The following is a 21428-nucleotide window of genomic DNA, read 5'->3' as shown; positions in this document are numbered from 1 at the left end:
GTAAACAATTACTTAATCTAAACTAAAACCTTTCCACAAATTATTTGCATTTTGCTTTAAATGACGTAATTATTTTTAAGTAAATATTCAAAAAAGTTCGACTTTAATTATAAATTGCTTTATAAACTATCTTTTTAATAGAAGCTTAAATTTTAAAATATTCTTTATCTTTAAAAACTTATGTTTTTTAGAACTTTCAGTTAGATCAAAAGTGTTAAGCTTTGTAATTAATTGTCTTGGACTGTTTAAGTTATTTTAGAAGTTAGTAAAAGTCTTTTTTCAAATTAAATGGTTCCAATTAAGTTATATTAGAGTATTTAAGTACTATAAAAATATTATATTAAAATGAAAATATAGTATAAATAGTATTTGAATTACAACTTTCGACCATTTAAATTTGCAAAAAAATATAATCTTAAAAGTTTTTACTGTAAAAAAAGATTAATTATTCTTTTTGACAATTTCTGTTCTTCTTTAATTTTCTTTAACTCTTATTTATTTACAATTGAATTATTTACCTTACATTTTTGTGTTCGAAACTATAGGGTATATTGCGGTTCTTGATAATTTTTTTCTCATTTAGCCATAAATAACTCATAAGATGTTAAAATTTTGAAGTCTTTTAAACAGCCATCCACGTTATAAAAACATACCTAAAATACAACCTACATACTTAAAAGTTTTCTTCTGATTTCACTTTTTAAGCAAAAAGTAAGATTACAGTTGACATGTTTATTAATTGGGTCAATTAGTTTAGGGACGGGTCAAATATGCACGAAGGAGCACTTTTGTACAAAGACGCTTTTGCATGAGGAATCATTTTTGCACGAGAGAAAAAACATACAAAAAATAAAAGTTTATTAAAAAAATTACCGTCCAAGGGTAAGGATTAGGGGAAATCGTTACAGTAAAAAACTATTTTAGTAGTAAGAAAAACTAATTAATTAGAACAAGAAAATATTAGTAAGAAAAATAAAATACCGACTAAGGGTTAGGGGTAACAGAAATATTTTAAAAAGGGAACAAATAATTAAAATGATAATAAAAAAAATAAAGTTACCGACCAAGGGTTAAGACTTTAGGAGTAACAGTGATAGTTAAAAAAGAAAGAAAAAAAAAAAGAAACTAGCTAAAAGAACAAGAATAAGAAAAAAATTACCCAAAGGGTAGAAGTAACAGTGAAAACAAAAACACAACATAAAAAAAAATCCAACCCGTGCAAAAGTGTCTTCATGCAAAAGTGACTCTTTGTGCAAAAGTGTCCCTTCTTGCATGTTTGACACCCACCCATTAATTTAGTTCTGGAACTTAAGTGAAAATGTTTGAGTTTTTAAATAAGTATAAAAAATATTTTTGAAAAGTGTAAGTATCTGTTTTAATTTTTTATACTTAAGTTGTACAATTTTTTTTACAACAAAATTATAAGAGTAGGTACTTTTACTTAAAACTGTATTTCAATTCAAAAAACGTATAAATATATTTCAATTAAAAAATTAGATAGTTTATAAAAAGTATCAGTTATTCAATGCTAGTATATAAAATAGTTTTGTAATAACTATAACTTTTTTTGTTGTTAGAAATAAAAATTCATTATTCAACTGTCAATATTTTTAGTCAACTATTATACTTAATATATTAAACTACTTCATTACATATACAGCATTAAAAAAAAAACTTAATCATTAATACAACAACAAAATTTATTTCTAAAAGCAGTTAACCTAGGCAAGTCCTACTTCAATTGCTTAATAATTTGAAAATTGTTCGTGCTGCTAGGAGACTTTAAATACCAGACAAATAATGTTTTATAATGAATTTTTTTTTTTTTTTTTATTGTTAGTTACATGTTTTTTGCTGTATAAGCATATGTTGTAAAAACAAAAGCTCTAAAACATACACAATGTCTTACACATATTTACAATATGACATATTAAAATAACGAAAACATAAAAAACAACAATTGTTTTGTAATAAACGTCAAAAATATAACTTCGACTCTAAAAAACTTAACTATGCATAACTTAATAATGCTAGATCTATAAAAAATAAATTATGTAAAAATATAGAAATTGTTTTATAGTACATAGTAATTTAAATATTTCTAGACTATAAAAATAGTTGTTTTATTACAATATATAAAGATTATTTTTTGAAAACTTATTTCATAAATCTTAACTTGTTTATTAAATCGTATAGAACTAGATGATACTTGTAGGTTATGGACATATGTGAAGATATGTAATAGAATTCCAATTTAAAAGTACAAACCAAGATGTTGAAAGCAGTTTAGAGAACATAAAATAGTCTGAATGTTAAATAATGGAGATTATTTTAATTTACTCAATTTATCTATAATAGCAATGAGATCAGAAAGAGAATTGTATATATTTATTACAAATCATAATGAAGTTTACGACATTTATGAAACATGTGTTAAAAAATACTCACCTTTTATTCTATATACACCATTTTCAAACACCATTTAAATAAAAGAGTTCATATGTTACCTAGGCGTTTTCGGTAATTCGTGGACGCAAATATCAAGCACGGTTAACAACAAAGTTGATCACAACTTAGTTGTTAAAAAAAACCGATTATTTTCAGAAAAAACTATGCTTATCTATGAATTAATAAAGGAATAATTTGATATTAAAAGCATTAGATTTTTCAATTTGAAATTCCTAAGTACTTCATACGAATGTTTCAACACATGTTTGTTAATAAGTTCAAGAATTCAAATGTTTTACCAAAAACCACAAGAAAATCTAAATTTTGCATGTATATTCACGACGTTGTTAACGCAAATGGTCTGATTGATCGTTTGAAGTAAAATAAAATATCGAGACTTGACCTGTATATTAGAAACGTAATTTATGTTAGTAACGAAGTTTTGAATGAAAACACATACTAAGTTTATAGTTTCTTACTTCATTTTACTTTTTATACACATTAAAATGTAAAAAACCAACTTTTCTTAGGTTTTTCTAAAAAGAACAAAATAAACTTTTGGTTAGTACAGCTGATTTTTTTTTAACTCAGTTGAAATAGAAGAAGAAACTTAAATTTTTGTACAAAATGATATAAGTAAGTATTCGTGCCTTAAATATTTTCATGTAAGGTTAATAATATACATACAAATTATTAGAAAATACTTTGATGAAAATTAATCAAATGAAAAAAAGTTGTATTAGATATAAAAGGGGTAAAAAACTGGTCAATTTTTTTTAATTTTCAATATTTTATTACATTAACGAGGTTATAATTTTTTTTTTCTTAAGTTACGTAATTTTAATTAAATTAACGTTATGTATTTTGCTAAGAAACAGAATGTGTTTTAAAACTTTTAGACAGTTCAAGAAGTTGCATTTATTTATTTCCTAGTTAAGATATAAGGAGTTTTTTTTTTTTTTTTTTAATTTATAAAACAATTTAGGTAATATTCTTATCAACTGTTATACAAATTTAACAACTATTTACATTTGTCATTATATCTCTAACAACAACTGATAGTTTTTTTTACAACTTATCTTTTATAATTAAAAAAAAAGTATTAAACTATTTAAAGATACTTTTAGTTTTAAGTGAAAAAAGATAAAACTGATTTTGCATACTTTGTTTACTTACATTGACCTCAAGTTTTTTGATTAACGTTGTATGCTAAATTGCTGCTAAAAAATACTTCTAAGAAATCTAACACTTGAAAAAAACAAAAACTTGAGTAATAAAAAATGTTATACTTATATTAAATTTGTACTTGTTTTAATATTTTATTTAAGAGTTTACCGAATAAAATTTGTAGGCCATTGATTTAATTTAATTCAAACTTAAATAATTTTATCTCAAAAAGTTGTAGATATATAATATTCGAAAAAATCATTGACCAAAACAGTATCAAACTTCTTTTTTTTTTTAATACATATTTCATTAACAAGTGTTTTATCTTAAACAGAGTAGAAATTTTTATAATTTTTTTGAGTGAAAACAAACTATTTTGTGACACCCAATACTAAATGACATTAACAGATATAATTTTCTCAACAGTTAATTTTACATGCTTAAAATTGACTACCGTTTTGTCAAAAGTTCAGATAAACAGAATAATTAAATAACGATTTTAACTTTTATTGATCATAATAAAGAAACGAACATCATCTATTGAATTAATAAGTCAGCACAAGTTAATAAACTTTGGCACCGTAAAATATTCTAGATAAAATACATTAAATGCTGACTCTTAACTTTTATTGCTATCTCTTTATAAAAAATACTAAAAGCAATTAAGTTTTTTAAATAAACATTCCATTACTTTTTCTTTTACTTTCGTAGTCTTTTAGAATATTAAAAAAATTAAATTCTACTATGACTTATTATAAATGTTAAAGTAAGAAGATTCACATTACTGATAATAAATTTATAGATTAAGAATAATATGTAATTTCTAATTCTGTTTGTAAATAGTTTAGAAATAAACTTTTTTTTTAAGTAAAAAGTCATAGTATAGTATGAATAAACCAGCTGAACACAGTTTATTAAGTATTTTTTTACCAAGATGATGTACAACATAAGGTACTTTAAATAGTAAATATTTACAATTCATAAATAAGTAAATTTTAAAATATAAAACATAAAACAATATTTTCTAGAAGTAAAGTGTATTTAGTGATTTACTGGATCCGGATTTTTTTATATTTAGATACAAGTCTGGCTAAGTCCTAGTTTCAAAAAATAACCTTGATTAGAACAAAAATATATGAAAAGAGATCATAATACTAAACCTAAATTTGTACAGTGTACAAATATTACCTTTTATGATTTATAAATGCTAATTAACTCTTTGTAATTAAAGACTATCATCATCTATTAAAAGGTAATTGCCATTAAAAAATATAGAGCAAAAGTAAATTTTAGAAACAATCAAAAACTTTAATCTTGTTGGCACAATAAAAGTTTGTTTTAAACTTTTATTATGTGGCCAAGTTAGAAACCATTAAATTTAATGAGTTTAAGATTCTTAAACAGGAAAAGAAGTCGACCGACGTTTATAAGTATGACTAAAGGAATTTATCTATAGAAAAAACTTTACTCACTAAGACAAAAATTGTGAAAGTTTATTCAAAAAAAGCTAAAGTAATTTACAAAATGTTCTTATCTGAGAACTTATTTTTTAAATAAGTTGTGACTTGTGATACACATTTCTTTGATTAAATCATTTGGGAAAAAATGTAGCAGGGTTGCTAAAAAATATTCTAAATACTAAACAAAAACTTGTTTTTTTTTTTTTGAATTAGTAAGTAATGCTTAAGTATTATTTTTTGATACGATCAAAGCCAAAAATGTCTACTATCTACACTTCTGGTTATTTGAGCAAAGTTGTTAGCGTCGATTTTTTTGTCGTGTTAAAAAAACTTTCTATGATATTTAAAACAAATGTTTTTAAATAAAAACATTTTTTTGATAGCAGTTGTTTTTAATACAAAAAATATAATTTTTTTTTATTCGAGATAGATTGTAAAAATTAAATGATTGTCGTAATGTTGTATATTTCATGGTACAATATTACTTTTTACGCCTGGTCATTACGACACGACTGATCATTAAGATTTTGTTCAAGTTAGGGAAAGTTTAATTCTGTTATAGTTTTTTCAAATATAAACTATAAATTGATTGTTGCAAACATTTTAATTCATATCTACAGTTTTTATTTCAGATTAGAAAAAAAAAACTTCCAGAGTTTAATATAAGTATGTTGCTGATTTAACTGTAAGGGGTATATATAATTATATACTTAAAAAATACTTGGTTATTTTAACCATGATCTGTACTTAAACCATGCATTGTAATTGTAGTATGATTGTTTTACTATCAACTAAAAAATTTGATGACAAGATCTTTATATTTATATGAATGAGCTATTGTACAACTTGGATAAAAAGATCTTGTGCAATTAAAAATATAAATTAAATGGTAGTTTTTAAGCTGAAGTTTGTTCAAATGTGTGTTTTGTGTATTTACTTTTTACTTTATGAAGCAAAATAAATGTTACAAAGTTTATACAGTTCTAATAAACTTATAATGTTTTTAATTAGTATGTTAGGGAACATAATTTCATATTTTCTTAGGTTTTTAAAATAGCTGTTCATAGTAAATCATTACAAACAATATTTGCACATCATATCAACAACAATATTTTAATTTTCAAATTAAATTTTTGTAGTTTTTAAAAGTATTTGCTGTGTTAACTTTGTGTAAACTTTTATTTGTATTTTGTGTGGCCTGATAGAATAAGCCCTTATGACAGCTTTACTTAAATTTATAAAAAAAAGAATTTGCAATAACAACAGAGAAATAAAAACAGTTTAAACTCTTAAGAAATGGACTTGATTAAAAAAGTTTTTTTTTTTTCTGGAAGTTTTTAAAGTTATTATTAGGACTCTTATGCCATCAGACTCCACAATTATGTACACTTATTGCACAGGTGAATGATATTGAAAACATAAACTTTTAATACTTTAAACTAAAATAAATAAATAAGTTTAGTAGGAAGTTATTGTATATAATTTTTTCATAAGAAACTGGGTGGCCACTTAGCCTGAAATCCTTGAAAAATCTGAAATTTGACAATTTAGTCTAAAAAACCTAGGAATTAAAATTTTTTGAAAAAAATCTGGAATTTTAAACAATTCTAACATGTTAAGTAGTAAAATTTAGACTTGAAACAGATCAAAGTTTTTTGTCACTATCAAAAGTTTCTTATTAAAAAGTACATTTAAAGTAGCTTTACAGTATTTTCTAATGTTGTTATACTATTTAACACAGTTATTTACCTTAGAGTTAACTCTAAAATAAAAATAGACCCAAAAATGTGTACTTTCAAAAACCTGGAAGAAATTTCACAAAAACCAATGGCCACCTGAACAAACAAATATACCTTTCAAATTTTTTTAAAAGTTAATTTGATTTAGGTTATATAAAACTTGGGTAGCTGTCTAAATTGCATAAGTGTGCAAAATTGCACAAGGGGGAAAAATTGCACAAAGATAAAATTGCACTAAGATATTTTTGCAAAAGCAGACAATTTTGCAAGGATAATTTTTTTTTTATCAATTTTGTTATTTTTTTTTACTATTACTGTTACCCTTACCTTCAGTCAGTAACTTTTTTTTTTAGTATTAAACTTATTTTCTTTTTTTTTTCTGTTTTATTTTTCTGTCTTTTTTTACTTTTGTGCAAAAATGTAACTTGTGCAAAAAGACCGTTGGTGCAAAGTTGTTTTTGTGCAATTTTATTCCCTGGTGCAATTTTGTGCCCTTGTACAAATTTGGCTTTGTCCAATTTTGTGCTTTTGTGCAATTTAGTAACCTTGTGCGATTTTATCTTTGTGCAATTTAGACCCCTTCCCATAAAACTAACTTAGGGTAAACAAATTTATTTTATTATTTTAATAAAAATCATTCTAATTAAATATCAGGTTTGCCACACACTTAAAATACTCAGGATAACTCGGGACAGTTTATTTTTTTCAATATACAATAACTCAGTATAAAGCAAGCTAGTTTATTTTTTTTAAAGCAGGGTGACTTAGGCCTGTTATATTTTTATAAAAGAATCAGCATAGTTTTAAGATTTCTGAAAATGTCAGGCCAGTTTCTTTCCAGATTTAAATGATATTAGTTTCATAATTTTGTTGTATTATAACAAAATTGTTAAAATACTTGATTTTTATTGATTTTGAAAGACAAATTGGACCTTCAAGTTTTTTGTTGAAAGTTTTTCTACATGTAGAAATTCTTACAAAAACACAGATGAAGGCTCTTCTAGATTTTATAAAAAAACAAATTGTCAAATGATAAAAAGTTACAGAAATTTAAGAAGTGCCTCCATAAAACTTACTTAAAATTGTCTTAAAATGAGTAGAATGTGTTATTGTGATAATTGTACCCTGCAGAAAAATTCCTACCAAAAACTTGAAAGTTAAACCTTTAAGTTCCTATATGTTTTACATAGAGGTTGATTTCAGAAAAAAATAATTTTACTTTATATCTGATTCTTAAAAATATAAAATTTCTCTTAAATGGTTTTTTTTTTCATGTTTTCTGAATTTACATGACTTCCAGCTAAAAGTTCAAATTTTTTAAAAGCACTTTAATAACAGGTTTGCCCAAAAACCTGGAATCTTAGACCACCTGGAAGTTGAGAAACTTTGAAAAGGACCTTAAGTTTTTAACAAAAATTACTAAAACTAAGAATAACCTGGAATTTTAAACAATTTTTTCATGTAAAGTAGTTAAATTTTATTTGACACAAAATATCTTTAATATAGATAATTTTTTTTGTTATTTTTAATTAAAAAAAAACACTTTTAAAGTAACTTAACAATATGTTTTCAATGTTGTTGAACTAATTAAGACATTTTTACCTTGAACTTAATTTTATACTAAAATAAGACCAAAAACTTGTACTTGAAAAAATCCTGGAAGAAGTTTCTTAATAAACTTTAGCAACCCTGTAAAAAGTATAGGGTAGCTAAATTATTTTTTAATATATATATACTTATTGATTATTTATAGGGCTAATGAAATTTTCTAATTTTAATTTTTTAACTTAATAAAAGAATTTATGCATTTTAAAATTTAAAGGAAGAACTTTCAACAAATAAATTTAGTTAATTTGATTAAGCATTTGTCTACTCAGAGGCATATAATCTCTATGGATATGTAAATCTTTGTTTGAAATAAGATTTGCATTTCTATATGTTCTTAATTCTTTTAAGTAAAAAAAATAGTACTCACACTTTAAAGCAGGGTTCTCAAACTAATTTTATTTATAGTAATTTTGGTAGTAGTTTAAGATTAATTGTCCAGTTTATAAAACATTTTGCTCTTTGTTAATAAGTTATTCATTTACTATTTTGCCACCTGCTAGCAAAAATAAACCTAATGGGTAATATTACCTTTTTTCAGAAAGCCTGCTTTAAACAGGGTTGCTACTTTACCTGGAATCCTGGAAAAATCTGGAATTTGACATTTAGGCAAAAAAAAAACCTTGAAAAACCTGAAATTTTGAACTAAAATCACTAAAAAAACCTGAAAAAACCTGGAATTTTTACATGTTAAGTAGTAAAATTTTGATCTGACTCAAAAAACATAACATATAAATAAAATTTCTCATCATCAACATTTTTTTTATTAAAAAACACATTTAAAGTAGCTTAATACTATCTTTTCAATGTTTTTATACTATTTAACACAGTTTCTTAAACCTTAAATTTAACTTTAAAATAAAAATAGACCCAAAAATGTGTTCTTTTAAAAACCTGGAAATACTTTGAAAAAACAAGTGGTACGTAACCCTGTTTAAAGAATGTACCTTAAATTACTCAATAAGAAGTTAAATATATGTACTTTGTTTACTCAATTCTTTTTATATTGTTTTTTTAATATTTATTTTTCATTTTGAAACAAAATAACAGTACTAATTTAATTTGTAGATCTATTGTACGTATAATTGAAACAACATGTTGAAACTTGAAAATTTCCTGCCATTTGTATTTTGTTTTTGTATTTTATTTTCGATCACACAAACATCAGACAATGACAAATGTTTTTGCCAAGTAAGTTACTCAGTACTTTTTGATATGATAAATATTCTTTTTAATTAATTAATATGTAAAACTTTTGTTTACAAAAACTTTAATGCACCTAAAAAGCTTGAAATTTAAAATGTGGTGGTATGATTCTTTCTAATCAAAAATAAATCTGATAAAAAAATTTCAGCTTTCTGGTCAAATTGATGATTGCTTTTGTGATATTGAAACTTTGGAAACTTTCAACAACAAAGAAGTGTACCCACTTTTGCAAAAGTTAACTAAAAAAAACTTTTTCAGGTACTACAAGGTCAGATTAGTTTAGGTTTACTTATAGTTTTTGTAATTTTTGTATTTTTTCTTATCAAAATATTTAATTTGTTAAGTTTTTTTAGCTAAATCAGTTGTTTTTTGTTTTACAATAAATACAGGGTTGATAAAAAATCTTGAAACCTGAAAAAACCTGGAATTTAACAATTTAGGCTAAAAAACCTGGAAAATCCTGAAATTAAAGAAATTAAAAAAAAAAAAACTGGAATTTTGAACAAAACTCACTAAAAAAACCTGTAATTTTTAACAATTTTAACATGGTAAGTTAAAATTTTGATTTGAATCAAAAAATGTATCATATAGATAAACTTTTTTTGTCATAGTCAATTTTTTTTTTTTTTAAACACAGTAGCTTTAAATTATCTTTTCACTATTTTTATACTATTTAACACAGTTTCTTACTTTAAACTTAATTTTAAATGTGTACTTTTTAAAACCTGGAGGACATTTTGAAAACCTTTAAAAATTTGCCAAAAACATTTGGCAACCCTGTAAATATAATAGTATTTTCTAAAAATTAAGTTTAAAACTAAATATTTTAAAAATTTTTAGAGGGTAAGCACATTAATTGTCTTTTTTATTTGTAATTTTTTTCTTTTTTAAAGTTCTCCAGATTACAGACTTTGCAAGTTTTTTTACTGCTTGGTATTTCCCATTCCAAATTGTAAGTTTATATTCATGTTTTTAAATTCCCATATATAATTTGGGACATTTCCTGAAAATTTGAGGTAGTTATCTCAAAAAACGTAGGAGAAGATAGATTTTTAGTGATTTCTAGTTATTTGCGATTTTAGTTTGCGCCTCCCATAAGGATCCTTTTGTAGATCAATGTAAAACGTTACACTTGAAACCTACATAATCCAGTGATTGTTTTTATTCATAATATGATTTGTTTTGCTTTATTTCTCGAGTACTATTATACCAAGTATGAAAACTATATCACAAAGAAACTTTTATGAAATATTTATACGTATAACTAATATAAACTTAGTCAGGTATATAAACGTCTAATTTATAAGTACTTATGTCAGTTTTGTACATCAAAACTATTCTTTAATACCTTTAATTATGTCGAAAGCTTTATAATTTTAGTAATAAAAATTTTTCAGTATTTAAATATGATATTAATATTTTTAATTTTTGTTTAGGTTAATTTGTTCAAGCCATGTATGTATTTCGATGGAGATGCCGGGTTGTGTGAAAATGAATCTTGTGGAGTTAAAACTTGTGAACCTGTAAGTTTTGTGAATCAGTTTTTACACTAGTTTGAAAAAGTTAGGTTTTGTTGTAAGTTGTATATTATTATACGTCTAAAATTTTTATAAGCAAAAAGTTTTAGATCTTAAGATGTAGCTTGGTTTAAAATAATTTTATTTTTAGAAATATTGATGTATATCACAAGTAAAAACTTGACTAAGTATTTTGTTTTACTCATAGTTATTTGTTCATAAAACTTAAAAGAAAGTTCTTTAAAAAAGTATTTAGTCAGTAGATAAAAAATATATTTCAGTTGTGTAAGTTCTAAATAAGCTTACTGAACTCAGTACTTAGTTTTATTAAACAAGCAGAAAAAAAAAGAGTTATTACAGGAAGAACTTCCGGAGGGAATGAGGTCTAATGATTCATTTGTTTTTTGCGTTGGGGAACAGCTTGGAACTTTAAATGAAACTTTAAGGTTTTTTACTGTGTTTTAATAATCTTTGTGATTACTAATATATAGCATAAAGCTTAATATTACCTTTAATAATATATTTTCTTTAAAAAAGTGTTCAAGTTTCAAATTAGTACTAATTATGGCAAATATTACCATATAATGTCATAATTTGATACATCATCCTATATACAACATATGGTGACGGTAATTTAGAGAAAAGTTGTTTTCAACTTTTAATAAATTCTTGATGATTCTATGTTTTAAGATTAAACTTTAAATGAATAAAAAATATGTTTTAATTTAATGAATTGATTGATATAAAAAAAATAACTATTGTCTTAAACTTTATTTAATAATTATCAATGTTTTTAGAATATATATATTAACAATTATGTATTCTTTTGAAACATTTAGAATAAGTTTTTAAATTAAAGTCTTAATTTTTTAAAGGTAGTTAAAAACTTAGATTTGATTTAAATTTAAATAAGTTTTAAATCATAACAGCAACAAAACAATAGACTTGCTCGATAAATGGGATCAACACGATGACACAATACACAGTTTCTGTGATCCTGAAGGTTTGTTACTAGTAATTATGTTTCATAATTTTTTTTACAAAGTTTAAAGCTTACACGTTTGATAAAAAAGTTTTAAAACTGACTAAATAAAGACTTTAGAGTTAAAAAGTAATATCTTTAAATGTTTGACTGACATTTGTAAAACAGATGATCCGCCTTCGAGTTACCAGTATGTCGACTTGTTGGCTAATCCTGAGAGATTCACTGGTTATTCTGGTCCCATGGCTAACAGAATTTGGCAGGCTATATACGAAGAAAACTGCTTTGTGTGAGTTCAAGTCTTAGCACTTTTTTATGTAACTAATTAAGTTTTCCACAAAATGTTAAACCATTATTCACTCGTACCTAACACGAAAAAAATTAATTTTAAACCAGTGTTTTATTAAATTTCAACCTGCGACAAGGAGTTATTTAAATGTCTACAAAAAAATTACTTGAATACGTTTTAGTGTGCACTGTACTAAACTTGTCGAAACCCTATTTTTCGTTAAACTGTTTTTTAGTTCTAGAGCACTGTAAAAGTTAGTAAATAAGTTATACAATCTCCCCATTATAAATCAAAGACTTTTGTCTTTTTATCATAAAATAAAATATTTTTTTTGCATTTAAATCAAAAGATACATTTAACTTAAAACATTATTGCCTATAGCTAATTTTAGAAAGTTAAGATTTTGTCATAGAAAGTTATCTTACTCTTTTGTTACATTAAATACTAACATGGCTTTAAGTTTTTATAATTTATGCGCTTTTAAATTTATTAGCTTAGTATAGTTCGCAATTTTAGTTTTCTACTTTTTTTTAGTATTTCTAAAATAAATTTGTTTGGTATTGACAAGTGTTGTAAAAATTAGCTGAACTACTTTACTTTTTATTGGTGCATGTGATTACAGTGCTCTCCAAAATTTGTAAATTTTAGTGTTACTTATAGATTTTTATACCACCTGATTTCATTAAAAAAAACTGTGTAATGTGTTTTCTTGATTTAATTGAAGTGAAAGCTTTTATACTCTGATGTGCATTTTAATGAATTTTTTTAGATTGAAATTTTATTTTAAATAAATATTTTGTAATAAATTTATCATAGTTGAACTAAATAAGGTAATATAAGTAGCAGTAAAAATGTTATTCTTGTAGTCTCTAAACATAAATTTATTAATCATTAGTTATTTTTTCCTAAATTCCTTGAAAAAATGATAACAAATATTTTTCTCATAATGAGTATTAACTCAAATGACAGTATACAAAAAGTAAAGAGGTAACTAGGATTACTGAAAAAATTACTTACCATTCAAATATATTAACTTTTTATTGTGTAATGATAAGTTTTTACAATAATGTATGTCCTAGGTTATTTTACATTAGTAATTTACATATACTATTTAATTTTTTAGTTATTTTAACTTTTATGCTATATGTATGTTACATGCTGCCAAAACTCTTGGAATATTCTTAAAGTTTTTTTCAAAAATTTTAGAGTATTGATGAATTGGTAAAAAACGTAAGTATCACTACAATGTAATTAGAATAAGTATTAAAAAAAATATTTTAATACAAATTTACATTTAAAAATATATGATACAAAAAAAAATCGTGGAAGATATTAATGATAGCTGAAAAAAAAATCACAATACTTTTGGGTACCCTGTTAGTCATAAAGGTTACATATATTGATTACATTTTGCTAAATTGAAGGATAATAGTTGCTTATAAATTATTAATATATAGAAAATTTTTCAAATAAAGTAACTGGTTTTTTATAAATATTCATCCAAAACATAATTGTTTTATACATTCTAAAACCTTAAGTAAATAATGAGTTTTTGCAGTTTATGAACCCAAAGTTAGTGTTATATACTTTTTAGCAAGTTTTAATTTAATACTAACTTGCTCATACAGTTTCATATAATAAATACTACCTCTCTATAAGTTTATCTAAGACTAGTTTGAAACATTGATCGAAATAATATTTAGCCAAAATAGTATTTTTTATAATACATTACTCGTAGTTAAAGATCTAGCATTTATTTTTATGATTAATTATTAAATGCCTAAATTTAGTTAATAGCTTTAAATTTATGGTTTTCGACTGGCACAACCTAGTTATATTTACTAATTTTTAAAGTTTTTCATAGTATTAGTGGAATTTAGAACTAATTTAAAAGTAACAAAAAAAATTGAAGTATGCTTAAAAATTGTTTCATGTATCACTAACACACTTATAAGCATACTAAACTATAAACATCTTTCAATAGCAATTATTAAAAGTTTGTATTTTATATGTTAAGTTGTGGAAAGTGTTATTTTCTAGCTGGTTTTAAACAGAGAAAAGTTGTAAATGTCAAAACAACTAAATAAAGATAATATTACTTATAAATAGAAGTGTTAGAGACTTTTAAATACTTATTAACTTCAGTCATTTTTCTTTTCTTTTATAATGTAAACATCTTTATATAACAAACAAAACAGCTTTTTCATAATCAAACTATTAAATTAGTCGATGGCAAAGCCAATTAAAAGATGATTTATGCAGGTAAGCTGTTCCAAAACTCTAAAATTTCAGGTGTTTTTTTTTTGTTGGGTTTGGGACTTTCTATAACTAAAGTGTATGATTTTTTGGATAAAATTTTGAGTGTGATTAATTAATTTTTTTTAAGTTTTGTAGAGAATTAAGTTATTAAAATGAATGTACAAGTTATTATTATTGAAATATCACATATAAATAAAAAAAGACACATGGTTTAAGTATATATACTATATTAGCAAATTAAACCTTATTAAATTTGTTTAAAAGTATATACTACTGAGCTAAAAACAAACAAGTGGTTTTTTAAAGACGTCTCTTACCAGTGCTATTTGCAGTTTTATTTATAAAGAAGTTCAACTTTTTCATTCTTATTAGATTTTTTTTTAATTAATCAATTGAGTAATATTTCAAATGTTAGTTTTTTTTTTGATAGTATTTGATATAATCAAAATTTACGTTTTGCATTACTTTGAAAAATACTTAAAAACAAAGAAATATAATGTGTTCATTATACTATAGACTATTTTCCCATAAGTTTTGTTTATACAATAAAGCAAAGTATTTAGCCAAGTTACTTTATTATACGAAATTTTTTAAGTAGATATTTAATGGCATGTGTTTTTTTTTTTTGCATGACGCATTTGATGCTTCGTATTTCATCTTTTTGTTTAGCATTTATGTTATGGTTTTTTAATGACTTGCTGTTAATAAGTTTGTATATTTTAGCAAATATAAAGTGTTGTAAACTTTATTTTTTCAAACCTTTAAGTCCTACATGTTAAGTAACATTTGTAGAAGAAAAAAAAGAAGAATAAACCTTTAAAAAAATCCTTAAAAGTTTACTGAATTATATTTTTAACTTTAATTAAATTTATAGTGTTATAAAACTAATTATTTTTGCACAATTTTAAGAACTTATCCTTGAACTTTTGTAAATACATCTAAAATGCTTGATATTGGATTGAAAGCTCAATTTATTTTTTATTTTAAACACAGACCAGAAGTAGCAACAACTAATTACTACAACCCGATGTTCGGCCAAGCCTCTAGAGGTGAGAATTTAAACACAATACTTGAAGTTTAAATATAAATTTTACTAATGAAGCTAAAATTATTATCAATATTGACATTGGTTTTATATTGTGAAACTATATTTACGGAGTATTTACAATTGGATTTCTTTTCAAATCGTTTATAAAGCAGAGTATTTTATAGATTTTATGAATAATTTTGCTGGGTATTCATAAAAACGTGCTTGATGTGTAATTTATTTATTGATCTTTTAAAAAAAAGTCAGGACTTATGTTAAATAGATTAAATTATAATAAATAACTAATGATTGTTTAATATAAACGACTAGTATAAATAAACAATGGGCTCTTCACGTTTTGTATAGTTTAGTTTTGATTCAAAAAAAACTTTAATTTTTATGATATTAGTAAACTCTTTTCTGAAAGTTTAATTAAAAAATAATAATGTAACTATAAAAATTATTAAATTGTTTTCAATGATTAATTATCTTATACATCTACAAAATTAGCATTAAATTGTTGAAGTTTAAAACGGAATATAATATTATTTTTAAGTGAAACAATTTTGTACAACATAGATTTTTTAAAATCATATTTTAGGCTTTTTTAAAACGTTATAATTTAGTTAATATATATTTTGTACAACTTTTCTTATGTCACACTAAGAAAAAATATATAGTAGTTTTTAATAAATGTGTGATTTGTAGAGGTGTAAATGTAGATTTTATCGAATGTTTATTGAAACAACACAGTATTGAAGAGCCACTCAATACTTTTTTATGCTGCTCCAACATTTTATAAAAAATGTAGTAATAAATTGTAACAGTTTTATTTTAAATTTCATTGCAGTCTTTTTTCTATTAAAATTTCTTAGAACATCGAATTACTACATAGGCTACTATAATCTTTAAACTAAAATAATTTGTGTGTTTATTTTAAATACTTTTTCTTTTAGTTAATAATATGTATGTATAAAATTAGTAGTGTAAAAAGGTGGTAGATATTTTTGGTTACAGGTAGAAAAACAAACAAAATTCGGTACAGTAGTGAACTTATTAAAGGTTGTTTTATGCTTATTCGTATATTGTTCATAGTCTATACAGTTTTTTGAGTATAGAAAAATTAATACGATTAGTTTTCGATCATCACTTTAACATTTTAACAGCTAATACAAAAAAATATTTTGTGTTTATATTTAACCTCAATGTTAGTTTTTTTATTTTTTATTTAAAAGTAAAAATTTTATTTATTTACTTATTTTTTAGTGTTACTTTTTATTAGTTCAATATAGAAATACGTTAAAAACTTTTTTTTTTAAACTTATTTCAATAGTCTTATAAATGTTTATTATATTTTTAGCATTTCAGTTATTAAATAAATATTAGTAGGACATTTAAAGCAGATATCATAATCACTGTTTTATTTATGCATAAAACTTTATCAATTTAAACATTAATTTTTTACACAGCAATGTGTTTAGAAAAAAGAGTGTTCTACAGAGTAATATCAGGACTTCATACGAGTATAAACACACATGTTTGCGCTGAATACTTGTTTGAAGGTTAGTTTATTTACTTTCGTCTTTTTAAGTTTAATAAAAATGTTAATTTGCACTACTTTTTTTGGATAGCTTTTTTTTCTTAAGTTATTTTATATTTTATGTCATTAGAAAAAAAAAATTAATAATTGTTGTAAGGACATTAAAATATTAAATTTACAACTGTTTTTTAGTTTTTAGAGTTAATTAAGATTATAATTAAACGAAACAGATAAGTTTGTACAGAAATGGGGTCCTAACTTACAAGAATTTCAAAGAAGGTTTGATCCAAAGCTAACAGAAGGAGAGGGCACGGAAAGACTGAAAAATTTGTACTTCATCTATCTATTAGAATTACGTGCTCTGTCTAAAGTAAATATTTTTAATAACACATTTATAAAGTGATTCTTTTTTTTTACTATTTATATAAAAAACTAACTTTTATTTATTCAGACTAATGTTATTTTACTGTTGAGAATAAAGTATAATCTTTTAATGCTATATAAAAACGTAGCTTGACAGCTAAAGAGTGGCAAATGTATAAACCAGACTCAATACAAGCGCTGTTTAATGTTGCAACAAATAAAGCAGCTAATATAAAGAACTAAATTTTGATTAAAGTTTACTAAATATGAATGTACAGTATTTATTAAATCATATTTTTTATAAAAATTGTAGGTAGCTCAGTACTTCAAGCGAGATAATTTTAACTTGTATACTGGAAACTCTAAAGATGACCATGATACAAAGCAACTTCTAATGAGCATTCTCGATAAAACTAAGTAAAAAAAAATTATATTACCGTATTAGTCAATAATGTTTAAACTACAATTAAATTAAGATCTAATATGGTATAATAAGTAAATACGGTATTAAAATGAACAAAAAAGTGTTTATAGAACTTCATTTTAAATAATTACTAATTATAGATTAAATATTTTGTATCTATCAGTATAAACTTTGACTAAACATAAAATAATATATAAAACTATAAGTTTACCTTAACGTTATTACAGATTATCTTATTGTTTAAAATAGGTGTATGAATAAATATTTCTAATTTAAAACTATAAACATAAGAGTTTGTATACATAAAAACTCAACAACAGTTTATATAGTTATTATGAAAGTTAAATTTAATAAATACGTTTCTGGCCAAAAGACTAACTTTATATTTATAAGATATTATATATATAGAGTATATATATATATATCTTAAAATTCTAAAACAACTTTAGATTAGTTTATTGAAAAATCTTTTTTTTTTCATAAGCAAAACTTTTAACTAACCACATTTATTTATTTTTTTTTACTTTGTTCTAATGATTATAAACGAGATATTGAAATTTATATTTTATCAATTTAATAACTAATTTGTATGTTTTATAATAGTTTTGGTATAATTATTAAAGGTATAACATTTTTCAATATGTTTTGAAGTGTTACTTGTTGTGTAACTTATTTTGTAGATAAGTAACAAACAAAATATATACTTTATTGCCAGTACACTAATTATCTATTTTCTGAAGATCTTCAACATAATTATAGCCATAAGTAGAAATTTCTTGAATTTACTTGAAACTTATGTTCAACAAAAATTTTGGATTAAAATTAGCTACATAAGCAGTAATGTTTCAACAGTTCTCAAGAATTTTTATTTGTTTTAATATAATTCAGAGATTTCCCTATGCATTTTGATGAAGGGGTCATGTTTCGAGATAAGAGCAGTCCGCACCTGAAAAAGGAATTTGCTGAAAGATTTTTAAACGTAACTAGAATAATAGATTGTGTCACTTGTGAAAAGTGCAGATTATGGGGAAAGTTACAGGTTAGATAGTTATTTTTAATTATGTTGCTTGTTTCACATTACTTAAAAAATTGTTTCCATATATTTTTCTAGTTCTATATAGGTGTGTAAATATTAATAATACAAAAAACAACTAATGTTCGACTTGTTTTCTGTAGTTTCTACGCATTAAGCGTTTCAACAGAACAATAATAAAGCTAACTGCAATTTTTTAAAGAATCACAAAAATACACATTATGACCTGTCAAATAGTTTTGAATAATTTTAGTTAGCAAATGTTAAAAGCAACTTCTGTACAAGTTAACTTATGTTTTTTATCGTATTTGTTCTTATTTTTAGTTTTCTTTTGTTGCTACTTTTGTTATTGATTAATATGTTTTGTTCTTTTATAATTAATACTTTGGTTGAGAGGAAAGGGTTGCTGTCTTTATTTTGTATTAAATTTTTATTTGTTTTAGAATTAATTAGAAATAAATGTAAATTTAGAGAGCAACAAACAATGTAATACGCATATTACATATAGATGAATTATAAAATTTTTGTTTTATGTATTTTAAACTTCTATAAATTATAACATTTATTTGAATAAGTTCTTATTTCTGTAAGTATTAGTTTTTAATCAAAAGACATTATAATACTATTTTAGTATATCTTGTATGTATAAGTATTAATTAAATATTTATGCTTTTAAAACGTTTGATTTTTATCAATTTTTTTACTACTAGTAAACTATACAACACAGTATTAAATTTTTTTAAAGCAGATAAAACATCAACAAGCAGTATTACAATAGCGTCTAAAAAATTCACCGTATATCTATTTTCTGAGAATGAAAATTAATATAATATTTTTTTAATTATTATGTATAACATGTTATTTAAAAAGTTGTTATTCACAGACCCAAGGATTAGGAACTGCTTTGAAGATTTTATTTTCACATCGTGAAATTCACAATGACAAAGTTTCCTTCACATTATCTAGGCAAGAAGTTGTGTCATTAGTAAATGCTTTTGCTAGGTTAATGCTTGTTTTGTCTATTACAATACTTAATGAGTTTTGTTTCATTTAAAGCATTAACACTAAGTTATTATGAACAAACCTTTTTTTTTTGGCTTTATTTAGTTGTAACTCGTAAAAATGTTAAATTTTATTTGTTTATTTATAAATGAATAAAACACTTGCATTGTTTGTATTTGATAAGTACGAGAACAATTGTTACGTGATATAAGTAAGACGAAAGAAAAATAAACAAATGTTAAAAGTAAGCAAACATTTAAAATACACGTGGCTTTTAATTCTTTTGTAAAATGAGTTAGCGTTTCTTAAAATAACAAATTAAATACTAAACCAATTAGATTTTTTGTTGACAAAACAAATATTATAAAGAAATATAACTTTAATATTACTTTAATTGTGTTTAAAATTATGTTTTCCAACAAACACTTGAATTATAATTGTACCAAACTATGAACATTTGTTTAGTGTTTTTTTATTAAACCCATAATTTTAAACATTTGTTTTTATTGGATTATTTTTTTATTATTAGTTTATTCTGCCTATAGGCCTTACACAGTTTAGTTAACTGTTTCTAAACCTTAATAATTTTTATTGCCCTTGAATCGTTTTTATACAAAAAATACAGTTGAGTACGAACTAGAATTTTCCTTTTCAGGCTTTCATCAAGTATTAAATCCTTGGAAATATTTAGAGATTTGATTCAAAATTCTGGTACGAGCTCATCAAAACTCCACTCTGAATTATGACGTGACTCAAATATTATTGAGGAACCTAGTTTGTCAAACTTTAAATGAGTTTTTGAATTTTAGAAATTTAGCGTTGGTACTTTAAATTGATATTTATACGTTTTTATGTTTGAACAGTAAAAATTGCTCAGTAGTTTCAATTGTAAACGCACAACAACTGTTTTTTATTTTCACCAATTAGCTAAGTAATGGTTAAAAAGCTATGAGTTTTTTAAAACATAATGTAACTAAGATATTCGTACTAAAAGTTTTACATGCTATTTTTTATATTTTTAGAAGTTTCTCTTACAAGTGCACTGTATTCAGTTTAATGGAGTCTATCATAAATTTTTATTGAGTAAATTAATAATAAACTCAAATATTAAAAAGAATTAAAATTTCTGTTACGTTTGACCTCCAATAGTTTTTTGTTTCAAATATTTGTGATTTTATACAAGTACTTTTTTTGTAAAAAATGTTTATGTTAAGTGCAAATATCTCTATTTTTTACTTATTTATTTTTACAAAATTATTGTATTTATAATAATTTTTTGATGCTGCACAAGTGTCACAGTATGTTTCTAAATTTTTGAGTGTTTAAAATAAATCTATAATAATTTTGTAATCTTTTGTATATGCCTT

The 21428-nt window shown here is 23.3% G+C and overlaps 1 protein-coding gene across 2 annotated transcripts; it reads left to right on the top strand.

Annotated features, from left to right (window-relative positions):
- The first annotated feature begins 9485 nt into the window (after window positions 1–9485).
- On the top strand, window positions 9486–21199 carry LOC145829512 (ERO1-like protein alpha). 2 transcript variants are annotated; one of them, XM_082937333.1, is made up of 14 exons: window positions 9486–9610; window positions 9774–9893; window positions 11062–11148; window positions 11503–11588; window positions 12072–12145; window positions 12293–12413; window positions 15666–15721; window positions 16717–16761; window positions 17169–17261; window positions 17470–17609; window positions 17916–18019; window positions 18915–19065; window positions 19943–20061; window positions 20717–21199. In XM_082937333.1, exons 1-14 carry the CDS (start codon window positions 9515–9517, stop codon window positions 20805–20807), a joined length of 1383 nt encoding a protein of 460 aa, XP_082793459.1. In that variant the 5' UTR covers window positions 9486–9514; the 3' UTR covers window positions 20808–21199. The 2 variants fall into 2 exon arrangements, with proteins under 2 accessions (XP_082793459.1, XP_082793460.1); XM_082937334.1 differs by lacking the exon at window positions 16717–16761.
- Window positions 21200–21428: the final 229 nt, after the last annotated feature.

Source organism: Thalia democratica, chromosome 2 (assembly GCF_965202585.1).
Source record: "Thalia democratica chromosome 2, ktThaDemo2.hap1.1, whole genome shotgun sequence".
NCBI lineage: Eukaryota > Metazoa > Chordata > Thaliacea > Salpida > Salpidae > Thalia > Thalia democratica.
The sequence above is the reverse complement of the archived record's forward strand: the minus strand, read 5'-3'. Positions and strand labels throughout refer to the sequence as shown.

What these genes read in the sequence shown, in the direction of transcription:
- LOC145829512 (XM_082937333.1), top strand. Translation starts at nt 9,515, where the DNA reads ATGTTGAAACTTGAAAATTTCCTGCCATTTGTATTTTGTTTTTGTATT. An exon ending in ATGACAAATGTTTTTGCCAA is followed by an intron (nt 9,611 to 9,773) that starts GTAAGTTACTCA and finishes AAAAAATTTCAG; the next exon opens with CTTTCTGGTCAAATTGATGA. An exon ending in GATTATGGGGAAAGTTACAG is followed by an intron (nt 19,066 to 19,942) that starts GTTAGATAGTTA and finishes TGTTATTCACAG; the next exon opens with ACCCAAGGATTAGGAACTGC.